The sequence below is a fragment of the Limulus polyphemus genome, unplaced genomic scaffold (assembly GCF_000517525.1).
Source record: "Limulus polyphemus unplaced genomic scaffold, Limulus_polyphemus-2.1.2 Scaffold1147, whole genome shotgun sequence".
NCBI lineage: Eukaryota > Metazoa > Arthropoda > Merostomata > Xiphosura > Limulidae > Limulus > Limulus polyphemus.
In genome coordinates this window covers 26,101-36,674 of record NW_013666757.1, presented here as the reverse complement: position 1 = coordinate 36,674, position 10,574 = coordinate 26,101, and the positions used below count along the sequence as shown (strand labels likewise).

General features: G+C 31.3%; 1 protein-coding gene across 1 annotated transcript; it reads left to right on the top strand.

Moving 5' to 3' along the window:
• The first annotated feature begins 1,185 nt into the window (after positions 1-1,185).
• Positions 1,186-10,185, top strand: LOC106462346 (translocon-associated protein subunit alpha-like). The gene is made up of 6 exons (XM_013922260.2): positions 1,186-1,338; positions 3,446-3,577; positions 5,131-5,210; positions 5,586-5,664; positions 7,445-7,544; positions 9,658-10,185. Exons 1-6 carry the CDS (start codon positions 1,288-1,290, stop codon positions 9,735-9,737), a joined length of 522 nt encoding a protein of 173 aa, XP_013777714.1. The 5' UTR covers positions 1,186-1,287; the 3' UTR covers positions 9,738-10,185.
• Positions 10,186-10,574: the final 389 nt, after the last annotated feature.

Below are 10,574 nucleotides of genomic sequence, written 5' to 3'. Positions count from 1 at the left end.
GTAAGTTATAAAAGCTAGTACTTTATATAATTTGACATCCAATAGTGAAAATTATGAATCCAAAGAATGCACTCTTGAAAATTATCCATTAACTAGGGGAATCAGATTTGATATTTCTCGCATGTATTTGATAATCATTGATGTAAGAAAAATGGGGTAACTTGTTTAAGTGAATTTTAAGTACTAACATGCATCAAAATGCAGGATTTTGGGTGCCGGACCCCCCTTACTTGGCTTCGATTATTTTCAGGATTTTTAGGAAAGGGACACTTTCATCTCTGGTTAGTTTATTATATGGATTTAGGACTAAATTAAATCTCCTACATTGACTGAACTTTTTAAGATATTATAACCAAATATTTTGTTAACAACAATGGTATGCAACTGATGACTCAGCTCATTCTAATCATTATATGGATCTATCATTTAAGAATATTTCTTCATGTAAAATTAGTTCACTAATTCATAAATAAGTATTCAGTTTTGATTTTTTTTACAAATTAAAAAGTGCATTATAGTTTTGATAAAACAACCAACTTTATTCATTGTGATTGCAATGCAAATTCATAAGGTTCAGTCTTATATGAAAATAAAATTAATGAAAAAAGATGTCACTTGTTTTTTAATGTTCAGTTTACATTAATAAGTATTTCAGTGAAAATTCTGTATAAAAAAGCTGTAAATTGCTGCAGCACATCATGGTAAACAGAACAGACATTTTTATTAACGCATAAAATATTTTAAGATGTTAACATTCCTATTTTTGTACGATTTATTCAGCAATAGTTTGAATAATTTGTACTCTGTGACTTATGGACTTGTTTTAGTGGACATTAGAGTAAAATCACAGAACTCTTCATGCACCTTTTGGTTGATTCTTTAACTTGTAAGGAAAAATTGTAGTATTTGTTACAACCAACTGACTTTTCTGTCATTGTGATACAGGTAAAATTTACAAAGAAAAGGTGTCACTTATTTTCCCAGGTGTAATTTATGTGAATAGTATTTCAGTGATTATTTGTTTTCCTCCCATTATAATCATAGACTTTTTTGTTTGTCTGTTACAGGATTTTCTTTTTGTAAATTGCAGTTAACCTTTATAATAAAATATAAAGTCACTAACTATTCTTTGTTTTCTTATAATTAAACACACAAAAATTTAGTTTATGGTTATACTAGTTAATTAACTCAGTTGAACTGATTCTTCTAGAGCTTCAAGCAGGGAAGGACGTACAGTTTCTTGTTGGTTTAACAAACAAAGGAAGCAAAGATTTCTTCTTGGAAACTATGGATGCATCATTCCGTTATCCAATGGACTTTAGTTTCTACATTCAAAATGTGAGTAGAACCTTATCCAGGAATCCACAGATGTCATGTGAGAAGACTAACAATGTAGAAAGTAAGAAATGACACAGAAAATATTTATAATCATTATGATATAAAATGATCACTTTTCTATACAGTGCACCTAGTTTTATCTGTGTGCATACAAATAGAATGCCCTAAATTTTAGTTGCTCATCCAATACGAATATTACAAATCCATGTTTTTTTTATTAAGTCTTTGCTAAGGAATGTTTTTCTCATGTCTTTTTTTTTGTATGTTGCCTATCCAACATGCAAAGTAATTTTCATTTTGAGATCAAAAATACTTTTATGCATCAGAAACTTTTCAAATTTCACATGTGAAATCTTTATAATGTCCAGATTGTTATCAAATGATTCTTAATAAAAAAAAACTATATTTCAGCTGTTATTTTCACTAGCGAATCTCTGTACAGGTTTGGTAGATTTGACTGATCTTGTAATCACCATAAAAAAATTAGGAAATAAATATGAATTATGCCTCTTTCATTCTAGAATGAACACAGATTATAACACAAAAACATAAATGTTTAGATTAAATACCTTAAATTTTGTAACATTACACATTTATATATATTTATTTTTATTATACTGACCTTTTAGCTGTGCCTGGCTAACAATATAGAAGTTACAACGATGCGACACGTGCTGTCATGTTACCGTATCCAATAATATAAAACTGACCTTTAGTCTTTACAAAGTGACCAGTCTCATTTCAATTATTATGCATTATAAATGTATGTACATTATTACTATTTACAAATAAGTTCTTAAAACATAGAACAGAAAATAAAGAAGTAAAGTAAACAATTATCTCTTCTAGTTACGACCTTTATACTTGGTTGCTGAGCCTTTTAAAATTTCACACGTGGAGGATATGAAACAAAATCATTTTTTGTAGGTTTTATATATATACAGTTGAATAACCAAAAAATCGTAAATTACTATCAATACCATAGAATTCCACTATAATTTATCAAGCCTAGTAACTAAGCTGCATTTCATTCTAAAAAAATATGAAATTTTGATCAGACTAAAGACACAACCTACGTCCTTGAAATCTTGGTACAAATGAATGAGATGGCTTCTTAACACTTTAAGATGGCTGAGAAAGCCACTAGGGAGACATTCTAAGCTTTCAATCAGTTATTCGTGTCATATATTGAAGTAAGTGTATATATATATAAGGGACCATTTCCAAAAATGGAAAGAGGTGAGCGGGGCCACTGTGTTTGATTCAGTACATGAGTGATATCTCAGGAAATAGAAAAGATGTGAGGTTCTTATTTTATATTGGTAATTTGAGTTGCTAATTCGTATGAGACTATAGACTTAGTATTTTGACATCTAATTTGAACCAGTGCTGAATTCAGTATACCACATGACACACAGAAATTGGTGTTTAACTGTGTTTTTTAATATTTACTTTTAAATTAAGAAACTAAATGTATAATACTAAAATCTGAATTATAATCTAGAGTTCGATACCAAACTTATTGACATAAATTCATGAAATGGGAGTCAATAAACATGATGACATGACCTTTGACCCATGACCTGTTTGGAAAGGGTTAAAGGGTATAGACTTTTTCATTCAGTTATTAGTTTTATTTGATTATAATGCTGTTAGCAGCCCACTAGTGTAGGAATAATGGAGAATGAAAATGTTAGTTAAAGTACTGTTGAAAATGTTTATTATCTCTGTTGACTGACTTTAAAACTCTCATTAAGAAGTAGGTGGAAGTTAAAAGAATAATTCTTAGTTATCTTCAGTAAGAGAGAAATATGACATACTCAGCCAGCATGACAAGTCAAGCATTGGTGACTACCCAAAGGGAGAATATGTCTTGATAACTTGTTACCTGAATTATGTTGCAGTTAGTAACAGATTAAAATAAAATATAAGAATATTAATTCATTTTCAAATCACAGAAGGCAAATTTTCCAAAAATTGATATTTAATGTTTACAGCATGTTCAAGATATCCTACTACAGATCCCAATAATTGAAGAAAAAGAAAATAATTTCTCCCTTATATGTATAGCATGAAGCAAGTTTTTCTAAGTTTCTCTTTTTTACAGTTCACTACTATTGCTTACAATCGAGTAGTAAAGCCAAAACAGCAGGCCACTTTGTATTACCAGTTCTTCGTGAGTGAATCTTTTGCTGCAAGATCTTTCGGGCTGACTGTGAACCTTCTCTATAGAGATGCTGTAAGTTTTGTAAAATTAACTGTTTCTAAGTAGTTTGTTTAATGGTAGATCTGGATAAACTAGACAACACAAATTCTAAAAGTTGTTAGCACCAGTTGTTGCAATAAAGCAAGATTGATGATGGCTCATAGCTCTTGTTGGAGGATTTATTAATACCTATTTTAAACATATACAGTTGAAAAAATGGCTTTGATTTGCAGGAATTATCATAATTTTTCTTCTTTCTCAGCTAATGCCATGGGCGTCTGCAGAAATTTTTCTGGGGGGGGGGGGGGGCCCATAGCTAATGTTACATTTTTTGTATGAGGTTCATAGTCTAGAAATGTTAATGACATATAATGCTGAATTTGGTCTAGCTTAGTAAATTTCAGATAGTAGTAAATAAATTCTTAAATGTGAAAAGTGTTTAATGTAAAACTTGGTTCCAAGAAGTTACCAGGGTAATTGTGTTAGTAAGCTATAAATCTGAATAGCCAAGTTGACTACTGCTGATGGTCTAGGTGTGGGCTGAGAACTACATTTAATTTTCAATCTCTTATAAAGTTACTTTCAGTATGGTTTCTTCTCGTGTGTAAAAGAAATGTGTGTTTTATTTGCTAATGCTATAGATACTATTGAACAGTCAAAATCAGTAACAGTTAAGTTGCTGCATTTGTAGCCATTTTAGCTACTGACCTTAAACCTGCTCATTAAAGCATTGTTAAAAAGGTTCTAAAATTGGTTTAAACGTTAATAACTAGGGGTGTGCAAACCTTGATGCTTGTTTTATTCTAGCAAAGTCCAAGCTTTTAAAACAAAAATCAACCTTGAGCCTTCATTGGGCCACAGTTGGGAAAAATAGTTAAAATTATTAAAATTCTAAGTAATGATAATAATACTATAAATACTAAATAAATATTCATTGTTTTGAGTACACATTTTTTGCAATCAAATTCCAGCAGAGTAAACTAAGACTCATCTCAAACTCATGATTTGGTGTGGTTGCATAACCTTGTTAAAACTATTTTGATTTAGTGCATTTTCTTCATCTTCTATTCTACATAAAGATTAGGAGTTGAGTTCTTTAAAATGTTGCTTTATCTTTTTTATGTTTATTTTAACATCTTTTAGTCATTCTTCAATAAAAATTGTCAGCAGTAGCTGTTAATCTTTTTGAGTTGTGAAAGGCATAAATCTGTTTTTGGTTGTTACTCACTTGTTTTTTAGTGTTTAGATAACGAGTATTTGGTACTGTAGTGTGTAGATCAGATATAATTAGTTGTGGTTTTCAATGTGGCACAATAAAATAAAGTTTAGTTTTAATGATAATTTGAAGAAGTGTGAAGAGATTTCAAAACTTTTATAGTTCTGTATGTAACTTATATGACTGGTTCTGCTTGTGCCAACTGATTTATTGTTGAAAATAAAACAGTAAATGTTAAATCAGTGTAATAAATGGACACCTTTGAGTTTAATATGTAACTCTTATATTGCCCAGATGATTTTATAGACTTAAAATGTTAAAACACCTTTGAAGATACTGAGAGTAACATACTTTTTCCATATTTTTTCAGGATGGAATACAGTATTTAAATTCTGTTTTTAATGAGACTATAAATGTTGTTGAAATAGATGAAGGCTTGGATGGTGAAACGTGAGTAAATTTATTGTAATAATGTTTAGACTTTGTATTTGTATGTTGAAGACTGTGGAAAAGGGTGTCGTGTAATATAATGTTTGAGTTGATGAGTTTGTAATTTTATTAGAGAAAATGAGAAAAAATATCCACAGTAATGATTAAAAGTTCTTTGGTTTGTTAACAGCCACATACATATTAAGTTTGTAATGCATATAACACATTTGTATAAAAAATTAATAACTACCTCAAAAAAACTTGTGTATTTGTTATTAACTACCATTTTTTGAGATAAATAACAAACACACAGTTTCTTGTTTTATGTTTTCAAATAGTGTATATTAAGTAGTTTTCTGGTCAGTACAGAACTAATCTTTGTCTTATTATGGGTAGGTTCTTCTTGTATGTGTTTCTGGCTGCCTGTGGAGTTCTGTTATTGGTTGGTGCCCAACAGCTTCTTGTAAACATGGGAGTAAGTTTTACTTTTTCCCGTTCAAGTGTTGATCAAGAAATTATATATATACTTTAAAAATAACATATCTTGTTATTTTAAGTTATAAGTGAGGAATGTAAATTATGTAGATTTGTATGAGCTACAAACTAAATTTAATGGTAAATTATACTGTAGTATTTTCTGTAGAAACCATAGAAGTTGAAAGCTCATTTTCTTGAGCAGTCTGTTCCATTTAAAACTGGAACTAATGTGTGTGTATTGGTAGAAAATGTAAACAGACTCTTCAGTTCACTTTACTTTCATAAGTCAGAGAAGATTTAAGGTAGCGTATACCCTTTAAATGTCAAAAAATATCACAATTTATTTTCTGGGTTTTCCTTAGTTCACATTAATTCTTCACATTCCATCAAAGTCTGGACCCATTTTTCAGGAGAATTCAGTCGTGTTTGTAAAAGTTATCAGGAACATAAGACATTTCTTTTGTATTTCTTTATTTTTATAACATGCGAATTAGCCACAGTGGTAATGTTACATAACATGTGACAGAATATGTCTGTATCTTATTTTAATATGTTTTTGTACAAAAAGAATAGTATGAAGATTTGTTTTTCTGATAAAAAGGCCAAAACCTAGATATCACTATGTAAAGGGTATATGCTACCTTAACTTCAAATTAACCAATGAGTAGATTGATACTTACAATGCCTGTAACAACAGTACTTTTGTGTTGTTATTTGTTCTTTCCAATAGCACTAAAAAAAACAACCAAATAACAGAAATTAGATTTTCCATGTGATTCGTTGTCTAACCCCAGTATAAACCCAAGCCAGCAGAAAGGTTAGGTTACTCCCCAGTATAAAAAATAATAATAAAATAAATTCTCAAGGCTACTTCTCAGAAATGAAACTCGCATAGTGTAAATGATGAATTAACACTGGTTATAGAAAAGCAGCAGTCTGTTTTAATAGACAAAGAATTAGTGTAACTGTTAGTTATTGGTGTTTAGACACTAGTAGCTACTTAAATCTTATAAACATCAGTAATAATCTATTTTTCATTGTACATCATTGTAACTTTTGTCAAAAAAAAGTTATCTTGTATTTTACAATATTATAACTAATGTCATGTTTTAAATATAGGCTGCCAGTAATGAGATATAGGAAATTTATTAAAGTATTTTAAACCATTGAACTTGTGTGTGGTCATTGGCCAACCCTGTCACTATTGGATATCAGTATAGACACCTGCTTTAGCTTGCAGTGTTCAATCATAAATGTTTCATAAAAATATCTCATTTTAAACTTGTGGAAGAACAGTGAAGGAAACACTGAATGTTTTTTGTATTGCCTGTACTTTTTATATGTTATATTTAAAGCATTATGATATCAACTGTGCAATAACTAAGCTGTTGGAGCATGATTTGTTGAAAGGTCATATTACAGTACAATTGATAATCATTTAACTTGTCATCATTTATTATCTCAATACTACTGATATAAATAGTATTTGTACTATTAAAGGTTTTGAATGTTATAGCCCAGCTGGCCTGGAGAGTCCTGGTTTTGAGCGAAATGTCATGTTAGCAGCAATATACAACAAATATTATAATGCATTCTTTTGACTGGTAGCTCATACTGAGTCATTAAAGAATGACATGGTTTAAATTATTATTAAACTTATTGTGATGAACTATCACACATATTACCTATTAATTAAATTGTTTTTAGTACTGCTAGAGAACTAATGTTTCTCTTTTGTTTAATTAATATGTTGTATAAGCCTTACTCTTTACCTTTAGAAGAAGAAATCTTCGGCCAAACCAAAAGTTGAGATGGGAACCCAGAATGTCAATGATGTTGATTATGACTGGCTACCCAAAGAAACACTCAATGAACTCAGTAAGTAGTTTGATTTTGGTATAATTGAAATCAAGTTTTGTTGTAATGGAAAAAGCAGACATGACAAAGTCCTGAAATATTGCATGGATTTCTAGAATAACAAATGTTTGAACAGTTATGTCAGCAAAATAAGATTCTATAAAATTAAATTACTATACATAAAAAATAAATAGAGAAGTTGTGCATAACCTAAGAGCTTAAAACTGAAAATTAGCTATAAATCTTTTTTTATGTGGAATAGAAACTGTTCACCAACTTTGAAAAATATACAGTATTTTTAAGCGTGTAAAAATTAACTGCAGCTTGTCTCATATAATCTCCATATCTCAAGGAACTGTATTCAGCAGTCTTCCTGTACTGTTTCAGTGCATATCTATCTGGTATGTGGACTGTCAATTTAATGTCATAAACAATGTATATTAATTAATTAATTATAGACTTTTTTTGACATAATAGGTTGTACTGTTATTGAATTTTCTGTAGACAGCATTTGATTTTGTGTCCTGAACTTTTTATCATAAGGACAAAAATACTATGTACCTTTAACTTCCAGCAGATCCAATGTGCAGAAAATTCAACTCTCCAGGCACATGCAAAACAAGTAGGTTACTAGTTATCTTTTTCTTATTCTTAACATTTCTGAGCAATTACAATCATGAATTTTGTACACATTGGATCTGATGGAGGTTAAAGGTACATACTATTTTTTCAGGATACAAAACCAGTTATCCTTTTTTTTATTCTTAATATTTCTGAGCAATTACAATCACCCACGAGTCTTCTTGGTACTAATCTATTATCACTGAGATTTGGTTTTAGCCTTAAATGAATGGGAAATAAAACATAACTTGACTTGACTTAATCCTGTAGACTCCCAGTGGAGCATAGGGCCGCAACAACACCTCGCCAACGGACTCTGTTCTGGGCTGCTCTCCTCAGCTGGGTCCACGCCATTCCGGCAGCCTTCTCTTCACTCCTGACCGATCTCCTCCACATCTGTTTTGGCCTCCCAGCTTTTCTTTTCCCTTGTGGGTTCCAGTCCAAGGCCTGCTTTGTAACGTTGTCAACTGGTTTTTGCAGTGTGTGTCCGATCCAGCCCCATTTTCTTTTCCCGATGTCTTGGCTGACTGGGTTCTGGTTTGTCCTTTTCCATAGCTCTGTGTTTGAGATCTTCTCTGGCCACCTGATGTTTAGGATGTGTCGCAGGCACTTGTTGGTGATGGTGTTCGTAACTCGCCATGTCTCAGACCCATACAGGAGGGCTGCTTTTACATTTGTGTTGAAGATGCGGATCTTGCTGCACAGGGATAAGGCTTTGGAGTTCCAGATGAGTCGCAGGGTGTTGAACACGAGCCTTGCTTTGTTGATCCGGCTCCTAACGTCTTCGTCTGCGCCGCCGTCTCTGTTTACTATGCTTCCAAGGTAAACGAAGTGCTCTGTTTCCTTGATGTCTTTTCCCTGCAGCTGCAGTGGGCGCTCTTGTTTGTTGTTCAGCCGCATCACCTCCGTCTTTCTGGTGTTGATCTTCAGGTCGGTCTTTCCTGCCTCCTCAGTGAGCCGGGTGAGCTTGGACTGTGCATGCTGTTGCTTGAGATAAAACATAAACTTGACCTGAATTTGCATGCATAACGTATCAATAAGTCTATGAATGTCATTGCTTACTTAGAAATTGTGACACATTAAGTTTTTGAATGATTGGGTTATTAATTCCATATCAAATAGTATGGGAAGCTTATTGAGCAGTAATTGGTATTTAATTAACTTAAATATAAGATGTATTAAAAGTTTAAATGACACAGCTTAACTTTTACTAGTTTTTCACTGTGAAACTAGCTGCATACTTGGACATATACCTATCTAATAGGAAAATTTATATAAATAATTATTTTTTCTATTAATAAAGTATTTTATATGTAATAACAAGGAAATGTTATATCAATTCTGCATGAAAAGCAGCCTCTGTAAAATTAAAATTTATATGTGTTTGTAATCATCAGTAGTATGAAAAGACAAATGTATTATAGTATCACAAAATTTGGCATTAAGTATGAAACATCAGTGAGCCATTTAGAATGTGGAAACAGTTTTAGTAATAACTTATTAATACTTTCAGATAAGTCTCCTAGAAGATCTCCCAGACAGTCTCCAAGACAAAGACGAGTCAAGAGAGGAACAGGGTCAGGAGATGAGTAACAATAACTTCTGACTTACACAAATACTGCTGTTGCTGTGAGTGTGAAGTGGCTTGGATTACGTTATGCTTTAAACATGCTAACTCAGAAGTTCAGATCTTGATTATCATGAGATAGTACTGGTAAAAATGCTAAGTCTGTAAAGATAAGTGAAGATTTTTCCTAATCTTATTAGACAGCTTCAAGTAGAATATTTCTAATGCTTTATCTGTAGCATGGATAGTTTACATAAAATAATTGTTATTAGTAAAAATATTGTTAGTTAACTGTACAGTTTGTCAAGAATACATTGTGTGTTTCACTTCAACAAAATTTGTCTGTGAGGAACAAGAAATGCCCCATGTTATTATTATTCGCTTTGAGAAATTTGTGAATTATGTAAAGCTATTTCATAATCCTAGCCATACTGAAGAGCAAGAGTTTTGATAATAAAAGGAAATAAAGATGTGTTTGTGTGTATGTTGAATTTTTTCTTCTTCCTACATGAAGATCCAGCAATGGATTTTTATATTTTAGTTTAAAAAAATGAAAATTTACCAAACAAAGTTTCTTTTGTGCACCAAATTTATAATATTTTTCTTAAGTAAAACCAAGACTAAATTTAAAAACTACATAGAAACTTCTTCCTGCATTTTGCTCTTATATCAATTTTGTAAGTTAAGAACTTTTAAATCACATATTATTTGAGCTCCAGTATTCTTTTGCAGAAGTAGAAAATATTGCAATGTGCTCGTGGAAAGTTGCATTATGTTTGTAAGATCTAGTTATACCCGTGATTTGTAACGAAATCTGGTGAATACTGGGTAGTTCACAGCCTAAGAATGGCAGACCTTTTAAG

Excerpts from the sequence above, each read along its gene's own strand:
- LOC106462346 (XM_013922260.2), top strand. The coding sequence starts at position 1,288 with ATGGATGCATCATTCCGTTATCCAATGGACTTTAGTTTCTACATTCAA. Across the intron at positions 5,665-7,444 it reads AGCTTCTTGTAAACATGGGA|AAGAAGAAATCTTCGGCCAA; the intron begins GTAAGTTTTACT and ends CTTTACCTTTAG. Across the intron at positions 7,545-9,657 it reads AGAAACACTCAATGAACTCA|ATAAGTCTCCTAGAAGATCT; the intron begins GTAAGTAGTTTG and ends TAATACTTTCAG.